At 42.6% G+C, this 19,819-nt stretch overlaps 1 protein-coding gene across 1 annotated transcript in view; it reads left to right on the top strand.

The window, feature by feature from the left end:
- The window catches only part of MYO7B (myosin VIIB), a 48,401-nt gene that overhangs the window by 7,108 nt on the left and 21,474 nt on the right, over positions 1-19,819 (top strand). Inside the window, 19 exon segments of the mRNA XM_050712479.1 lie at positions 60-136; positions 462-581; positions 806-948; positions 2,515-2,725; positions 4,032-4,167; positions 4,434-4,594; positions 6,771-6,908; positions 7,844-7,996; positions 8,524-8,622; positions 9,171-9,265; positions 10,857-10,941; positions 11,975-12,124; positions 12,985-13,164; positions 13,920-14,129; positions 14,974-15,138; positions 15,417-15,497; positions 16,064-16,191; positions 17,706-17,832; positions 19,039-19,158. Of these exon segments, the coding sequence (XP_050568436.1) occupies positions 60-136; positions 462-581; positions 806-948; positions 2,515-2,725; positions 4,032-4,167; positions 4,434-4,594; positions 6,771-6,908; positions 7,844-7,996; positions 8,524-8,622; positions 9,171-9,265; positions 10,857-10,941; positions 11,975-12,124; positions 12,985-13,164; positions 13,920-14,129; positions 14,974-15,138; positions 15,417-15,497; positions 16,064-16,191; positions 17,706-17,832; positions 19,039-19,158 (2,579 nt within the window).

Here is a 19,819-nt window from a genome sequence, read left to right as displayed (position 1 = left end):
CACAGCCCCCACCCCGACAGAAATGATTCACCCCAAGACTGACTATTTCCTCATTCCAGCGGCTGTGTACGACAACTTGGACTGCTCTGATGTGATGGATTCACCACACTTTTCGACTGCAACCAAATTGCTTGAGGTAATGGACTCTCATCTTCTCCTACTAGTTCTTTCCTTCATCCATGCTCCCTGAGCACACTGACAAAGCATGATTAGAACATTAGAACACTGTAGAGTGTTTATGTATGGAAGCACATAAAAAGGGCATTTCTTCCCACTGATACTCAAGTGATGCTGTTGCAGATGTGTCTGAGCTAGGAGAGCTTTCAGTCTGGGACAGCAGAATGCTGTCATGAATGCTGCTGGACAGGCAGTTTGTTACAGCCCTCTTCCTGAGACAGACTTCCTTTGCTGGATCTCCTTTATCCTCCTGAATGACCAGATTGCCATTCCTGTTCCTCTAGGTGGACTCCAGTGAACTTCAGAACAGTCTCACAAACCTCTCAATCATTGTCCGAGGAGAAAGTGTGTCCAGGCCTCTGAGCGTAGCTCAAGCTGCAGATGGGAGGGATGCATTTGTGAAGGTATTGGTTCCTATTTATTCTCTGTTTAAGATTGGGAATGCTTTCAAAGCTGTCTGTCTTACTAGTGAAAGAGCCTTTTGTGATAAATATTCACCCAGTGGGCTCTGATCCCTCCTAGTCTTCAGGCATAGTCTGACATCATTGTTGCAGCACGAAGGAAAGCACTGAGATATGTCCAAAGACTGTAACGATGGTCTTCCATTTCCTCTTTAATTTTTCCCCAGGGTATATATGGACGGATTTTCCTGTGGATAGTGAATAAGATCAACTCAGCCATTTCCAACACAACTTCTGAGAAGCCTAAAAATACGCATCAGTCCATTGGGTTGTTGGACATTTTTGGGTTTGAAAACTTTAGCAACAACAGGTAAGAGGCTCTAGATTCATTTCCACTGGGGAGCTGAAAAGCAGCTGATGTAAATGGAAAGAACGAAGAAACAGACATGTTCTTTCATTATTGTCCTCATTCTCAGAGAAGCAGTGAAATTTCCATCACTGAGTTTTCCTAGTGATGATCTTGCACAGATACCATTTGTCTTCAGTCTTGGTCACACTTCTGCCTTCTCCTTCAGCTTTCTTTCTGGTGCAGCCATTGCCAAGTCTATTCCAGAACCTCAGGAATTTGCTCACAGGAGATGCTACCAGCAGGCAGTCATTACAAGCAGATGCCCCCTGTCTGTGTACCATAACATTTTTATGATGTCTCTTGGGATGCATTTTGTACATAGTACAAAGGAGGCTGTATTTGGTTTCCCTTTTCAGCCCATGCTTCTATTTTGCTCAGTGTTTTTGCTCTCCTGTCACTTTTTTGGGGGCTCCTTAATTTCTCTGCTTTTAAGGACAGGTCAGCAAAACACCTGGTTAGTATACTGTTGTCCCACTGCTACCTCTCTTGCTGGTGATTTCAGTCCCAAAGCACCATTTCTATATGCCCTTCTTTACAGAGGCAGCAATTCTCTAACTTGTATGGTATGTAGGTACCATATCATCAGTACTCTACAAACCATCACCCGTACTCTGCAGTCTACAAACATTGGTGGCCAGAGTAGAGAAGCTTTCTCCATTTTGTGACACAGACAACATGTGAGCACTATTGTAGCAGGGTATGCCACAGTCAGGGATGTAGTAAATGACTGTGTGCAAATATTATTATTAATTACAATATTAAATATTGTAATAATTATTAATATTACTAGTATTATTTCTGTCATTCTATTTCCCTCCACCTTTGTCACCCCTCCTTGATAAATCACTTGAAACGTTCCATGGTTTTCATTCTTTCTAAATTCTGCATGGCAATTTTTTCCAATTCATTTCAACAGATGTACTTTGCTTGCTTTCAGCAAGATATTATTCCTCACTGACCTCTGGAACGTAGTCTAAGATCTGTTCAGGACAGCCTACATCTTTCACAGTCTATCTATATCTATCTATCTATTACTTTATGCTATTCCCAAAGGCTGCAATCCACATGGGGCCTCACTGTGGTGAGTACTCCACAGGCACACACTGTGCTACAGCAATTACCAGGTAATGAAACTCAGGTGCAGCATTAAGGACTAACTGACAAAAGAAGCGGTAATGCCAGTGCAAGTAAAAATAGGTCACACATTCATACAGTCAAGCTATTATCACAGTTATATGTTCCCCTTTACTCTAGTTTCTTGAAACACATACACGATCTTTTCTTGCTTACCCAGCAACACTCAGTCATCAGTTGGCTCATTTATGCTCGTCTTTATCACAGCAGAAAATGTATCCCTTATGTTCCTAAGATTGACAACATGCAGTGGTGGTAATCATTAACACTGTGGAATATAGCAGTAGTATATCTGGATACATATTTAATACAGAGTAAACAAATACCACGGAGCAGTGCAGCACTGGCCGAGGTCCAGGGATGACCATGGTTTCCCACCTTGTCCTTCCACAGCTTTGAGCAGCTCTGCATTAACATTGCCAATGAGCACCTTCAGCAGTTCTTCGTGCACCATGTCTTCAAGCTGGAACAAGAGGAATACCTTGCAGAGCACATTGCCTGGAACAACATCGAATTCCCTGACAACCACCAGGCTCTGGAAGTCATTGCACTCAAACCCATGAACATCATCTCCCTCATTGATGAAGAGAGCAAGTTCCCAAAGGTAACTTTATGGTTTCACCTGTAATGTTTGGTTTTCACCACAGCTCATCAGTAATGCTTGGCTTACTTAACAAGGAAGAGTGCAAAAACGCTTTCAGAGACATCATGAGGGGCAATGTCTTCCCCCTTAAAGGTGTCCCTTTTAAATTAGCTATAGGAATACTTCTGTCTTTGCTGGAGTGTACTCTTCCTGGTATCTCGCTATTGAAACTCTTATAGTTGTTCCAAGCGGAGAAGGAAGGACTCCTGATCATTTAGAATTGCCTTTTTATGAAATATTTGGTTTTGTATATTGTTTGAGTATTGTTCTGCTGTTGGTCTGGATGGCAGCTTTCTCTTCTCCTGTATGACAGTCACAGTTGTGCAATGTCATTGTGAAAAATGTCATTCTACAAAGGGCAGGCATCTCAAACAGGAGAGCAGGGGTTGAGGATCCTATCTCAAACATTCCTGCAGAACATTTTCCTCATCTCCAGAGCATGGTGAGGGTAAGCAGGACTGTTAGTACAGGAATTAGATGGCAACATCAGCTTATCCAGAAAAGCAAGCCCCTGCCTCAGCTCACTTGTAGTCCTCAGGCAGAAATTTAAGAGGATTGTGTACAGATGGACAGACAGACAACTTTCCCCTTCCTACCCTGAGAAGAGGGTGGTCCTTCTCTTCTCTGATTCCCAGAGCACATGGCTTCTCAGATAGCACAGCACTAACCTAGCACGGGTGAGTGAGCAGAGCTAGCACTGCTCTAGCACCTCACATGCACTGCAAGGGGATGAGATTGTGATGGCATCACTTGAAGAGAAGCTGCCTGCCTGTGGAAGTCACAATCTGGGCACGCTGACTGGTATCTGCTTCGGCAGCCTTCTGGGGATTTCTGAGCCTTATACCAGTTGGGGAGTGAAAGAAGGCTCGGTGTCCCTACCTGGAAGGAGAAGCATGCACCCCCTAGAGCATGGCTGGTTAGGATGGCATGGGAAGGCTGGTGGGGAATTCTGCTTGTGAGCACCAAAGATTTGGGAAATTTTCAGCATGCCTGGTGATGTTGGTCATGTTATAGAGCCTTGTGTACAGCCCTAAAATACTAGGCCTTACACTCTAGTGCTGTGTTCTGTCCTGATGCTTGAGAGGAAGGTCTGTGTAAAAGGGGAGATACTTCTGCCACTGACTTCTTCCAGATTTACTACGCAAGTAAGGAGCAGAATTTAAGCCTTTGTTATCTCTGAGCACCACGTCTGTTTGTTCGCTGAGCATAGTCCAGTGCGGACAGGGGATCTACTTAACTGTCATTTTCTGCCTGTGTTTGTTTCTAGGGCACAGATGCTACCATGCTCATCAAAATCAATTCCCTCCATGGCAAAAGTAAAGTCTATATCCCACCTAAGAGTGACCATGACACCAAGTTTGGCATTAACCACTTTGCCGGGGCTGTCTTTTATGAATCAAAAGGTGAGCCTGTCACTGCTGGATGTGGAGGGTGTAGAGAAAAGCGTGGCTTGCCATGGACGTGTAGCACTCCAGGGTAGTGTTGATCTGTGATTTCTCAGGATGGGAGTTCAAAACCTTCAGGTTTACTTAGCTGAAGTCAGAAGATCAGGAGAATTACTCTAAACTAATCAGCAAGTTACTGTAGATGAAATAAATTTTAGCTAGCCAGAGTAGCACTAGAGCCAGCTGACTGCAGAGATTTTTGTAATTTTTTTTCCATCCTATAGGTTTCCTAGAGAAAAACCGGGACACACTGAGTGCTAACATAATGCAAATGGTTCATTCCTCCAAAAACAAATTCCTGAGGCAGATTTTCCAGGTGGAAACAACCCCACCTAGTCTGGGACGTGGGACCATCCGGCGTCTTGGAAGTGACCAGGCCTACAAGGTTGGCTAAATGACACTGGGTTGCAGAAACAACTCATTTCTCCTCCCTTCTATAATGCTCTAGCTGTTCTTGACCTCCTCTTTTTATTACACTGTCTCTGCAAATACATTTTCATGCATACCCTTTCCTTCAACCCATTTCAACAAAGGAGTCTGGAATAAAAGTCAGGATCTGGCATTCATGCTGTAAAATGTAATGTCAGCCCTGTCTCCCAGGAGTGCTTTTAGTGTTTATATTCCTGAGTTTCCTTCTCAGGGTAGAGAGCAAACAGTCAGCTTGCTATCTTACCTGTTATCTGCCTGTTCTCCTGGCATTGTTTTCTGATCCTGTTCTTTCTTCCTCAGTCTTTATCTCAATGTGGTTTTCTGCTGTCTAGAACATCTGGCCACGGACAGGTAAACAACCTGTGGGAGAAGAAAGAAGTGGTACAAGCAGCAACCGAGAAATGGCTTAGCATTTATTAAATGTTGTGAGCAACTTAAGATTAAATATCAGGCCCACCTGCATTGCTCTGATGATTTTTGTCTTTTTAAAGAAGGTTGTGTTATTGGAAAAAAAGCTTTCCTTAGGAGAACATTTAGAAAGTAGCATGTCAAGAAAGGAGCTACTAAATGTGGGTTACTGTCTATTTCAAAATGCATAGAAGTCAGGTGATACATCCCTACTAATTTCAGATAGGTTGGGCCACTAGTGGGGAGCCTAAGAAGCAGCCTACAGAAAAGAACAGTGAATGAAGTGCGAGAAAAAAAATGTGCTTTTCTGAGGTCTCAGAGTCTCTCTGCTGACTCACCAGGGGAGAAAATGCACCACCATTCCAGCAACAAGACAGGCTAACAGTGTTGTATCTGAAGGTGGTCTGTGAGACCATGAGGGCCTGGACCTCAGCCTTCTGTGACTGTCCCGCTGATTTAGTGGTACAGCAGAAAGGCCTCTAAGGTCTGAGAGTGCAAATTGCTTTTAACTCTCATACAGCTTAAACATCTATATGCTGTTATCCTGTCCACTTCAAACAGGAGCTTGCTAGCCCTAAAATGCATCAGAGCTGCTATGAAGCATTCCCAGGAACTATTTTCCAAGGCATGAGGGTTTGGTCGCTGGAGGGCAGCATTGTCCTGTAGCTTAAAGAAGAAAGTGGCAACTTGAGTGTTAAAAAGGGGACTTTAAATGTAAGAACCAGAGTAACGAGGTACTATAAAGACCATTAAAGTGATGGGAGCCACTGGCTTTAAATGGTTTATTTATTTTGAATGGGGGAGGGGGGGTTGGGGGGATGGGAAAAAAACATCTTTATATATAGCAGTATTGTGTTTCAAAGATTAGCTCCAAGCTTATAAAAAGCCTGTAAGAAAAAGGCCAGTGGAATCTTTTTGTTACCTGGAATCTGCACTGTTGTCACTGTGACAACATTTAATAATTTAAAATGCTCTTAAAACATCGAAGCAGCAGCTAAGGGTTATTGTAATAATCTGTGTGGAAAAAGAGGTAGAACTGTGCTTGCAGTGAAACAGGGGAAGTCAGGAGCTAACTGCAGCCAAGTGCAGTCCCTCTAGGGTTACACTATTGCACCTGTAAGCAAAATTCAACCCAGGAGTTGTCAGACATAAAGCACTGTACCTGCAGCCACAGACAGAGCAGCTTTTACATTATCCTCCAGTAGAAGGTTGCCTTTTCACTACTTACTGTAGCATTAATGAGCAAGGAGACCATCTGAAGCATTAAGGAATAAGCTGCTCGGAATCCTTAGCAATTCTACTTAGCTATGAACTGGCAGCAAAATGCCTGGCCTGGAGGTTATTATTGCTTTGGAAATGGCTGTTTCTTACCAAACTTTCAGGCACATATCCATGAATAATGGCTTGACACCCAGGCCCTACACTAAGCACAGCCTTGGATGGAAGAGACAGGCCTATGTGGGCCCCTGTGGGAGGAATTTCTTCCACCACAGCCACCCCCACTGCTAGAAATTATTGCCCAAGTAGGTGAAGGAGCTCAGTGGGGTTTCCTCAAAAGAATCTTCCCAAATAAGATACAGATGACAGATTTAGCTCCCATATAGGTAGATAACTTTTCCTGGCATCTGTTTGATACCATTACTTCGTACAAAAATATGAAGATTTATCATCTGGCCCTCTGACAATGAATGATGTAGCAGTCAGCATGTGCTTACTCTTCCCAGGGCTTGGATACCACCAAACGGCTCTCTACTCTGGGAGGACAGTTCAAGCAATCCCTAGAAAAACTCATGAAAATCCTTGGTCAGTGCCAGCCATACTTCATCCGCTGCATCAAACCGAACGACTACAAGAAACCCCTGGTAATGCTTTAACATTATGAGCTCTTGTCTTCAGTAAACTTTTTAATGATAAAAAGGTATCCGTTGCTATGTAGCATTTTCTATCTTTACTTCAGTCAAAAAGAGCTGGAGTACAAGCCATTACTGTAAGAAAAAGGGCAATAGGATAGAGTAATAGAGTAATAGAGTGATGGATGGAAGAAAAGCACACAGGTGTGTTCCTGGGAGGAGCTGTAAAAGCCAGTCCTGTAAAGATAAGGAGAGAACTGGAGAGTTTCTAGCCCAATCAAGGGGAAAAATGAAAAAAAAAATAGGATTCAGCCATGATCATATTATGAAATAGCCTGAGAGAGATGAAGGGAGCTGTTGGTATTTGAGAGAGGGGTGATGTAGCCTAATTTGACACTACAAAAGAAGAGGAGCAAGTTTGTTGTTAAGATACTTGGCTGGAACTTGGGAGATCACAACCCAGTTCTACACCAAATCCTTGTATGGTGTTTGTCAAGTGACTTAATCATTTTTAAAGTACTGCATGTGGCCTAGTGAGCCTATTTTTAATCTGCATTACAAAAAAAATTAGCAGCACTCATGCTATGTATACCCAAAGAACATAAGTTTCTACTACAGTTACTCACACCTGCAAAACAACATGAACAATTTATTGTTCCCCTGAAATCACAGTTACAGAATTGGAAATAGTTGCTAAAGACAATCTGAAGTTAATGGACTGCTTCCACTGCCAATAAACACAAATTTGAAGACCTTTTGGAGTGACATGTTTATGCCTGTAATGAATTAATTTAGGACACTGAAATAAGAAGTGCAATAAAGAAAAGCCATAGTAGGCCATTTTAAAGGCCCTCAGAGGTCACAGGTTAATAGATATATTTTGAGGAATGCTGCATGTGCAGCTTCTTTTTGTACTAAGCCTCATCTTTGTCTGCTTTCTCTTCCAGTTATTTGACCGGGAGCTGTGTATCAAACAGCTGCGATATTCAGGGATGATGGAGACCATTCAGATCAGGAAAGCTGGCTACCCAATTCGCTACACCTTTGAGGAGTTCTTTGACAGATACAGAGTTCTCCTGCCGTGGTCTGTTCAAAAACTGGTGTGTTAGCACAAGCTTGACTTAAGGCTAATCTAACTTTTCCTTATGAAGCTATAGTCTTTCCCATAGTATAAAGTTCTTGGATTACTGCTCACACAGCTGAGACAGCTGTCATCACAGTAACTGTAAATTATAAAAAACTCTAAATACTTACATGCTCAATTGACCTTAGTTGAAACAATAGAGATGCTTTTAGGTCCTGGAGTTGCTCCACATAGACATCCCAGGCACGGTGGCATATCTACTGCCCTCAGATATTTCGTTTTCTGTAATCACACACTTCTGAGGTCACTGACATGCTTCCTGGCAATTTAACCCTGGAACGCTTCGCCAAACACTAATGTTCCTCTGTTTCTTGACCATTTGAGCTGAACCACTTTCATTCATTATCCTGTCAGGCCAGAAGTCTGTCGGACCTCACCTGTTTGTGTTCTTTGCCCTATGAAATGCAAGGGAGTAGATCCTTAAATAGTACCACCACTGTGTGTCCAACCAAGTCCTAATATAATGATGCTTTTGCACATCAGCTGAAGAATGATGCTCGACAGTCCTGTATCAGCATCTCTGAAGCAGTGCTGGGCAAGGATGAGAGCTGGCAGGCTGGAGAGACCAAGATTTTCCTTAAAGTAAGTAAAAGGACAGTTTATTACCTCTTCCCCTGAAAAACTGAGCATTTCACAGTTAAGCCTGACTTGTCAATGTAAGAGTGGTGAACCAGAAGGACTGGGTTCTCTTATAAACTCTCTCTTGAATCTGAGACCGGGTCTGTGTTCCTGAAGACCATGTAATTTGATGGACACAAGCTTAGTGTAGGAGGGACTGATCCTTTTCCTGTGCTCCAGTGGTGCAGCTGAAACAGCACAGAGCAATGTTCTGGTTTCTGCTCAAGCCCAGAGCACAATGGATACCAACACACTGTCCCAGGGGAAGTCCTTGCCCTACGCAAGGTAAAAGCAGCCTTTTCCTAGACAGACTCTGTGCTTGTTTATTGCTATAGCCAGACATGGTGTGGCCAGATAGAGACAACTCTTCCTACTGCAGCTCCACAAACACATTTTAATCACAGCTTGCACTATGTCATGCTGATTCTGTGTCTTTTTCAGACCATGTGTCCAGTTTTCAGAAGTTGTGGAGATGTCTATTCAGCAGGCATATCGATGTTTTCTTTTAACAGGATCACCATGACACAGTATTGGAGTTGCAACGACAAAAGATACTCACAGATAAGGTTCTTCTTATCCAGAAGGTGATGAGAGGATTCAAGGACAGGTCAGTGATCTCACAGAATGGGATTTGCTTTGGTTTGTAGTGTGGTTTTAATATCCTGAGTGAAGCATTCCTGAGTATTAAATGTATCAATTCATACCTTCCACTACCTCTCAATTCAATGCTCATCATGTAACAGTGCATCCATGCAGACTTCGCACAAAAATTTGTTCTATCTGTACTATCTGTTTAGTATCATGATGCTCTTCAAAATGCAGGACTGCTGCACATGCAACTTGTATGTAGAGGAAGGACTGGAAGGAGGATTTGCACTTAATCTTTACAGCAAATAGTAGAGATAGGTATCTGGAGAGCAGGAAGTCTGCACGGAATGTAGGATCTTCTATTTTAGAATGCTTCTTTGATATGAGACATAGGTACAAAAGAATAGGAAAGATAGAAAACTAACTAGTCCTTGTCCTTGACAATGATGCACAATTCTAGTTTAGTTTGAAATATCTCCAGAACTAAAATTTAGTCACTGTCAGATAAATTGTTGCCCTCACTAAAACGCTTTACATCACGATATTTTTTTCATTAATTTTGTATTGCCCAAACAGAACCATAATATAAGACTAACTCCTGGTTTGGTTTAGAAAATGTTCCTGACAATGGTGAAGCAATAACTATAACACAGGACACAAATGCCAATAAAATTCTCTTTTTTCTTTTCTAGCTGTGCCTGTTATCTAACAGAGTATTGCCCCTCTCTAAAAAACTCACCTGACTTTTATTTTTAGACTATCAGAGCTATGTGCAAGCTTTGACAACCACTGTGTGACAGCTTTTACCATAGGAAGTTCTTCTTGCTCAGATGTGCTCCTAGCCTTGGCAGTTAGCACGTTGGGAAGCAAGTGGTCATTAGATGGGAGAGTTATCCCTGCTTTATGTGAAGGCTTTTTCAGCTCTTACAGAACTCTCCTACTACAGCAATGAATTTGGTTGCAGTTGCTATGAATATTTTTGCAGCATTAAAGGGCAAAGTCAGCTCAGACGTAAAAAGGTGGATTAGTAATACTTTTGTCTCATCCTTTCTACTAGCAAATGGATAGCAAACCAAATATGAGAGCTCTCACTTTGAGAGCTCAACTGATTGATTCATGGTGCTGCTTCACTAGCAGGATGAGCTGAGCCTGGGTGAAATTCCTCAAGGCCCTTGTCCTGAAAAGGTCAGGCAAAACAGCCTCTTCTGGCATTTCCATCAGCATGGAGAAGGTATAAGCAGACAAAATGCTTTGAGAAAGGATAATTTTGATGCACGTGGTACAAAAGTATCTGACCAGACTAACCTTTGTGCTGCAACATAATACTTTTCATGGGCTGCTCATAAGCAAGAAGAACAGCCCTTGCTGTGCTTCAAGCTTGCTCTAGCAAGCTACTAGTATCTGAGCTAGTAAGTTTAACAATGGTTTTCCTGACGCTAGTGTTCCTAGATAGCAGTCTAGCCTGAGTCTAGCCTGAGATCAGAGTCTAGAAATCCCATACACATTAAAAAACAAATAAACAAAAAAACACCACCCTTATTCTTTATTCTTATCATATGAAGCAGCAGAAATAACGTACTCCTTGTCACCTCACCTGTCTGTTTGCTTAGGAAGCAGTTTTTGAAACAGAGGAAGTCTGCTGTAGCCATTCAGGCAGCCTGGCGAGGCTACTGCTGCCGGAAGAATTTCAGAATGGTAAGAGGAAGGTGTATATATAAGAGTGTGTGTGTGTGTGTGTATTTATACACTATGCTTTGTAAGGCTGAGTGGAGTATTAGGAATGAAGATATTCACAAATGAAAAGGGAAGAGGCAGAATGGCAGGGTATAAAGAAGGGACTTACAGGGTCCAAGGAGGACTCTGGGGCATCTCAGGGCTTGCTGAACTTGTGACATTTCTGCTTTCTGGTGAAACAGTAACACAACTAACCTCTGGCAGGCCTGGTTGCAGCAAGCTGGCACCCAAGTGCTCCAACACTTCTAGTCAGGAGTCCAGGGCTAGCATTTGTGCATCACTACCAAGCTGTGAGCAAAGGGTCTTCCACAACTGTTATAGGAAAACTGGGAATCTGTAATAGAAAAAAAATCATTGTATCAATCTATAAAAATTAATAAGCTGAACTTCTACAGATGGTGGATTTGTGGGTGAGGAAAGCTACACCATATTGGAGGTGCCCACATATTGTGTATTTGTATGGGAGAGATTGTTATTACTATATAAGAGAATATCCCATTTGTGAGGAACGAGAGGAGAAACTGCCAATTTCAGTCAGAAACATTTTCTATTCTGCATCAAAGTAACACAATTCCTATCTGAAGAGCCAGGGTGTTGTCCTGCACTTGGCCCCGTCCTACTCTGCTGCTTCTCTCAGGATTAACGTACCTATCTCTCCCAAGTCCATGCTGTTCTTTTTTTTCCCAATATACTTAGTTTAATTTCTGCTCTCTTCTTTCCCTTGTCAAAATCTCAGGCTGACACTGCCTGAAGCCACTCCCTAGAAAAGCTCCTCAAAAGAACTCTGTCTCATCTAGCTTTAAAAGCATATCACTGGAAGAAGAAATTAAAGCATTCTTTTATAGATGGCAGTATCCCATTAACCCCTTCCAGTGGCTTTATCCAATTACTGAATTTTGTTATCTTCTATTCATCCCAACTTAACCCCAGTCTCACTTGCTTTGAACACCAATCACTTCTTTTTTTCTTTTTTTTTTTTTCCCACCTCCTACAGATTATGCTGGGTTTTGGGCGCCTGCAGGCCCTCTACCGGAGCCGTCAACTTGCCAAACAGTATGAAACAGCCCGGGCTCGTGTCATCAGGTTTCAAGCTGCATGCCGTGGTTATCTAATACGTCAAAAAATAGTAACGTGGAAGAAAGTGGTATGTCTTATACAGGCACAATGCAAGGGGCATGTTTGCTTGCCAAATTTTGCAAAGGATGAAGAGGGAGGTATGCGTATCTGTCCAGATACCTCATGAATATGATGTTGTTTCTATGAGGTTCTGAGAGTCAATGACCAGCAAGCATTGCCATTGGATAGCACTGGATATGGATATTAATTTTGGAATATTTTATTTTGAGGTATGAAAGCAGAGTTTTAAAAGAAGCTATTAGGTTAGAAGAGGTAGGCATGTCAACTGAGGAACACTGAACGCTACATAGTTTGGCTGACAAGATGGCTTGCACAGTTTATATGTGGACTTGTTTAAAGACCTGAATACTGCTATATTTTAGAGAATAGTAAGAGGCAGACAGAGTTGTAAACTTACTTGTAAGGATGATTTAGAAATGGGACAAGGTAAACACATGCACATTTCTGTTTGCAATATGACCTGGCACTTTAGCCAAGCATGCACAATGCTATTACAGCCTCCTGACACAAAACATTTTAAAATTTTAAATATTGTGTTGTGGTGTGTTTTTGTTTCTGCTATTAGGAATACTTTGTTTTTCCTAAAGTGATTTATTTTTTCTTTTAGTGATACAGTTCTTCAAAACTGTATGTTATTACTAATAGATCGACAGTCTATTGGGACAGCTGTAAGAACAAAGCCCTGCTGACGAGATATGTCTTTGTGACTGCTTAGCACAAGCAACATTTGGCTTCACATTCCAGCATTGCACTAGCAGAGCTGGACCTCACTGTCATAGCACCTTTGTAACTGCCTTTCATCCTTGCACCCATTCTTCCTAGCAGAATGATGTTCCAGTTATGCTTAACCAAATTCTATGTTTAAAGGAACACCTGTCTACTCTGGAAAGAGATGAGGAGGAAGAAGGACAAAGGAGGAAAGATGCGTTTGCCAGCAGACCAACAAATGATGATGTTATCAGTGACCAAGAGATGGTTGACAAAATTTTTGGGTTTTTACCTTCTGTGATCGGAGGCCGAGAAGGACAGGCTCCCCTGGGCTTTGAGGTATGGAGCTGCAGAGTGGTAATGGGTCATGTTCATTCCTTGTGTAAATCCATCAGCTTTCTTGGAATTTCATCAGTGGTCAATTCTGTTTAATGGACTTCTGTACAGTGAAAGATACACCCAAATTAGTCATCCAGACAGGAACTGCTTTCAGAGATCATCTCCCGGAAGTTTTTGATCACCTGCAGTTTAAGAACTGTGTGTCTTCAAAAGCCACTTCATATTTGTTTCTTTGCTCCAGCAGCCCCCCACCAAATAGAGCCATTCTCTCCATTTTGGCACCAACCATATGATCTGCTGCCATTGCTCTTAGTGATTTTCCAGCTGACACAGGCTGGAAGTTTATGACCTAAATTACCCCATTTTCTGAAAAGCAAAATTTGAAATATACTAGTCCTGACAGTGGTGGATAGAATGGGGTAGGGAGAGCAGAATAGTCTGAATTAGTGCAGGATATGAGTAATAGGAGAGTATCTGCATTTTCCAAACAGCAGTGTTCTTGGCCAGCTGAAGACCAGGGCAGGAAGGCCATATAGAATGGATGCATCTCAGAACAAGCCCTGAGTCCCAGCAGTCTATTGGTATCAGCTGAAAATGGCTTTGGATTTAACTGGAAAGCCACATTCTGGAGGACCTATGGCTAAGCAGAAAGAGAAAAAAGAAAAGAAAAAAAAAAAAAAGAACATAAAAAACATAAAATAAGAATATCAGGTTAGAGGGAAAGAAAATATACTTCTTCCTCATGTTCTGCACAGGACTTGGAAACAAAGCCCCACAAGCTGGAAGAGGTGGACCTGGACACGATTCCCATGAGTGTGGAGCTAGAAGAGGAAACAGATGGCTTGGAAGAATACACCTTCCCAAAGTTTGCAGCTACTTATTTTCAGGGGTCGTCTACACATACGCACATCCGGACACCACTGCGGCACCCGCTACTTTACCATGATGATAAAGACAACGTCCTGGTATCTTGTTCCTGCTTGTCGATGAACCTGTTCCCCCTGCCTCAGGCACAGACAGCCCTAGGAACCAGAGTCTTTAGAGTCAAGCAAATACTCCTAAGCACTTTTATGAAAGTAGTAGTTTCCATCAGCATTTTGTGGTGCTTTGCAGGCAGGTATTTCACACAGATACCTCCCCAGCACAAGATATCTGTTCTCCTTTAGTCTGCCAACAGAGAGAACTCCGAGGCTTATTTTGACTTCTCCAGATACCCACTGGAGGTAAAAGCAGACTGGAGAGGAAGGCATCAGGGCTCACCCATCTCTTGCTAGGGTTGCTGGTCTGTGAGTTAGGACAGAAGTGGACAGGAGGCCTGTGCACCAGATTTTCCTGTTGAACCATAGGGGGATGGAGGAGGGGAGTTTTGATGCTAAGCAGCCTTGTAGAATGGAGGATCCCGTGCTGCAAAAACTTTGCTATAATTTGGCTTCCTAGTTCTGGGTGTCAGGCTCCTAGAAGAGCTCACTGCATTGCTGTCTGTCCAGGTGGGTAAATGCAGAGTGCAGTGACAGTTTCTCTGTTCCACTCTGGCTGCAGCACACATGCAAAGTGCCAGTAACGAGAATGGTGAAGGCTCAGCAACCACAGAGCAAACCTGATATTCCCACTAGAGCTGCACCCTCTTCCTGAGAGTGTCATGAACATTGCTCACATGTGGTATGACATGAAAGTAAAATTTAGGTGTAGATAGTGGGAGAGACAGGATTTTAACAGCTTGGACTGGGTAAAAGAAGAAAGTGGTGTAATCTAAAGAGGAAGAAATGGCATGAGGTCTTTAATTCTCTTCTGTGCTTTCTGTCACTGCAGGCTTCTCTGGTTGTTTGGGTAATCATCCTGAGATTCATGGGGGACCTACCAGAGCCAGCAATGTTTGCCAGGAATGTCACCAAGAACAGTTCCGTGATGACACAGATATATGACACACTTGGCAGGAAAAACCAGGTCCAGTTCAAGAACGACAGCCCAGGCATGGTAAGATGAGCTATGAAGCTATGTTTGTATTTTCATATGCTTTCCTTGGTTTCTCTGATGTCCTACTGAGACTGAGAAAAGCAAACGAACCTTTGCGTGCTACAGTACTTGAAATACCAGAAGTGCAAAAGGGCCCCTGTCAGTCCTAGGACACAGCAGCTCCTTCTGGCAAGAGAGGACAAAACAAAAACATCTCTATTTGATCATCTTTCCTTTCTTAATGAATAGTTCTTGCTGTGCATTAAAGTAATTTCCTATAATGGCACTGTGTGTTGTAGAGAGAAAGCAGAAAGGATAACAAGATTTCCAAGGGTATCTCTTCCCTGAAGCTGAAACGGTCCTCCAAGTTGACAGGGAAGGTAAGAGCTGGAAATAAACGGCATCCCCTAAGTCTCTTTGTCTGGATGCCTGTCTGACAGATGTGTGACAGCAGCGTCCTGGCTGGGAACTCATTCCCTTGCCAAGCAAGGTCAGCTGTGTTTATGGGATACCTGGTGCACTATTATCCTTCTTTTGAAATTATCCCCATGTACACTGATATCATTCATTATCTGGCAGATTCCCTTCATCCCTTCCTCCTGGAGAGTGACTCCTGAACACAGTAAACAATTTATGGTTGGGAACTGTTGGTATTACAGAACAGTTTGTCTAAAGTCCTGTGCAGACTGAGAACCACCATGTGCTTAGGGCTGTACAAGACAGTACAACATTTTCCTAGCCAGTAATAATAGCGCTGTAATACTGCATTTTATGACTTAGCTTGGGAGGAGGGGGGAAATATGGTCTGGTCCTAACCACTTTTGCACTGAGTAGGAAGAGATTTAGCCAGAAAGATTGAGAAGGAACATCTCTCATTTCTGGGAGAGTTGCCTGGTAAGAGGGGAGGTTTCTAGAGTGCTCAGGAGTTCTGGTTGGCTTCTTTCAGGTGACAGACCAGCTGAGAAGTGGAGAAGAGGGTTTCCAGGAGGACACCTCGATCTCTGAGAGACCTATGTCTAACTTAGAAAAAGTGCACTTCATCATTGGCAATGCAATTCTGCGCCCTGCCATCAGGTAGGAAACTTGCACCTCTCCTTTCTAGGATCAGGTACCCGTTACATCAAGGGGATTCCCTTTTCTAAATCCCTGGGGCATTTTCCTTATGTTGGAAATGTCCCACTTTTATCTCTGGGGGTTCCTGACTGAAAGTCCAAGCTAGACACATACAACTGAGACTCCAGGCCAAGCACCTCTTCAGAGGATGGTTCACCTTTCTCACGGTTTAGGTCAGCTGCCTCCATGTATGGCTTTCTGAATCTCCCACGGGTACGTAATGGAGCAGAGCTCAGTGCTGTAACCCAATAATACATGCAGGTGGAACACAGCCCTTGTATGAGGAAAAAGAAAACCTAAGAGAGAGTAAGAAATATGGGTTTTATGAACACTAGGTGTAAGACATGCTCATAACCGCAGTTTCTCAATGGCCTGTTTCTGGGCCTCAAGCAGTGTACTCAAATCAAAGACTGGCTGGTTTGCTGAGCAACTCAGACACTAAACAGGGAATTCTGCTCACAAGCAACATGAGGCTGGGCATTAGCCTAAGCATGGTGTGAGGATGAGACAGTCTGGTTGTTTCTGACTGGACCTTGTGAATTGTCCCTTCCATTTTAGGCTGTTTTAGCTTATGCAACACACTTCTGTTACAATGTGCCTAGGCACAGGCCCTGCCTTGGCCTCAGCCATGGGCTGCATTTCTCTCTACCTTAGTGTTTTGTTTCAGTCAAAATGCTCCCAGAAGCAGATCCCCATCTGGCAAAAATTGCCTTCAATCAATGTATCATAATGGCCACAAGCTAACTATCTGCTCCCTCAGTCTGCTTTTCATCATATGTGCTACCTGTGAGCAAAAACCTCATCTGCCTTGCATCTTCCCACATCAAACTCATCAAATGTGTGTTCCAAGAGAAAACTTAAAATGAGTTTTGTTTGTATGCAGCTTTTTGCATCCGTTTCCCATATGTGCTTGCGGTAGGCAACTTGCATTTTCAGAAGCTTACTCTGAAGCACCCTTTTCTTTGTTACTCTCTGAGGCCTCACACCATTTGCTCCAAGTTTCCTAAAAATATAAAATTAAGCAGGATGTCCCTCCCTCTCCCCCTCTTATCTCAAAACCTACATATGATCTGACAAACAAGAGCCATGAGAAAAAAGCCACGTACTGTGGAGAGCTTAGAGCAAGTTTCACACGGGGTAGACAGCAACGCTTGGTTTATCCATTTCGCATCTGGATAAACCGGTAGCTGGTTTTCCTGCACAGCCCCCCAGCTTGTCATGGGAGGTATTCCAGCATGGAAACTGCACTTGAACTGCTTGAGTAACAAGGGGTTTCAAAGGACAGTAGGCTTATTTTGAGCCTTTTTCTACCAAAGCAACAACACACTTATTTTCTGTCACACACTGCCGGTGGTATCCTAGTTAATGTAGTTAAATCTAGCTCAGATCTACTTCATTATGCCAAGCTTGTAATGGAAATGTAGCCAAAGACAGTTAATCATCATTATCTGTTGCTTTCACATGTTTTACTACAGAGATGAGATTTATTGCCAGATTTGCAAACAACTCACTGAAAACAGCAACAGGAACAGCTATGCTCGAGGCTGGATACTTCTGTCACTTTGCCTTGGTTGCTTTCCTCCTTCAGACACATTTTTGAAGGTACATTGTTCACCTATAGCAGCTTAAACGCCTCAGCTGATCTTGTTTCTTTTGTATGGTAGTGTTTTGATACAAATAGTCATGTAAACTGTTTGGCTGCCATAGCAGTTGGCACTGTGATTTTTGCAGAAACAATCTCATTTCATATGCTTATCTTGTAATTTAAAAAAGTTATCGCTGTATTCACATTAAACTATTTTTCTTGACATGCCATATGAGTCAGATACTGTTGTTGATCCAGCCTTCGTTTTAGATCTTTAATCTGCAAAGAATCTGGCAGATTTTACCCTCTCCACTCCTGCCTTTCCAGCATTTAAAACCTATCTTCAGTTACAATCCAAGTGATTAAGTATACTCAGGAGTCCAGTGGAAAATCACCCCCTATATTTTACCAGTTCTTACCCTACATCTCCAAGCCTCATAAAATCCAATAAATTTGGATTTGGGCTCTTCCATCATTTTTTTAAATACATTAATTTCTAAATTTAGATTGATAAATCCACCTCACCACAGAAAAAGAAAAACAAACTGTGGCTTCAACTTGACATCAGCTTTCCTTCTAAGTCTTAGAGGCATACAGAATCTGTAGATATCCCTGAATCTTCAGCCTTTCTTTATTTGATGCCCTCGCTCAAATGATTACTCATGAATGCTGCCAAGTGGCCACTATTTGCAAAAACCAGACACAAGCCATAGACCCACACTTGCAATAAATACAAGTCAAGTATGTAAATACTTGCTTGGGGGTGTAAGTCCACACTTATACCACATCATCCAAGGTAGTTGAGCCATACAACTCCAAAAGCTCAGTTCCTCCAATCCTTCTCTTCCATTAATCATGGATTTCAACCATTTATATACCAGAGAACTTAATAAAACTAAGAGTAACCATAATCAGCAGCCCTAACCTGCCATTAGCCCTCTTCATACAGAATGTCACAAGACCTCAGGCTCCTCAGTTGGAAACACTAATCCTTGTCCATAGCATAAGCATAGGAATAAACACTCTCAATTGTCTAGTATTTCTGGTACAGTTAAACATAATCAATAGACATACACTGACACAAGCCTTCCTTTCCAGTCTAAAAACTCTGCAGAATGCAGGTATACTTCATCATCGTAATATATTCTATTAGCTAAAGAGGGTTTCTAGTGTTTTATGGCCATTATTGTTTCCTAATTCTTTCTTATGCTCTGTGCATACAGTACCTGCTGAATTTCATCCACAAGGGGCCCTCAGGCTATGCACCATATTGTGCTGAACGTCTGAGGCGTACCTGTGTCAATGGAGCAAGGACTGAACCTCCAAGCTGGCTGGAACTTCAGGTAGCATCTCTTTTTGCTTAGTTATATTGAACTGTGTCATTTTATGCTGGATTGCATTTACTAATCTGTGCAAACAGATCTTCCTAAGTCCAATGGTGGAAATGAATTGTGCAAGGGGTTTGAAGACCAACTGCCTTAGTCTGTGTAGCTTCTTAAGGTTTCTTATGGGTTTTCTGGCTGTTCCACTAACCTAAATCCAATGGAGAACGTAAGTTAGAGCTACACCACGTGATTTGCAGTGAGATACCTCCAACCACTCAGGAGCTACAGGCCAGAACCATCTACTAAGGGAAGCTCTACATATTTTTGGAAAGAACTGAGCAGGGCTTGTGCTTTTAAAATGGAGGGCAGAAGTGCGTATGATACTGTTACATTGCCCACCCCCTTCCTTTAAATGTCAACCTAATAATTAGAAGTCATACAAGCCATAAATTAAGACCCCTATTTAAGTTCTTCCTAAACCTTAGTGACCCCACTGCCTAACATGCATCTTCCTGGGCAAAATGCTTGCTGCAGGCTATCTGTCCACTGGTGCATATAAGGCTGCACCTAAAAGTCAACGTGCTAAAAAGGACTCAGGAAAAGTCTATCAATCCACACTGATATGTAATGATCAGCTCCCCTGAGCTGTGAACTTGATTCCAGTGCTGTTCCAGAGAGG

The sequence above is a fragment of the Cygnus atratus genome, chromosome 9 (assembly GCF_013377495.2).
Source record: "Cygnus atratus isolate AKBS03 ecotype Queensland, Australia chromosome 9, CAtr_DNAZoo_HiC_assembly, whole genome shotgun sequence".
Lineage (NCBI taxonomy): Eukaryota > Metazoa > Chordata > Aves > Anseriformes > Anatidae > Cygnus > Cygnus atratus.
Note: the sequence above shows the minus strand (reverse complement) of the source record. Positions and strands in the feature narration are given on the sequence as shown.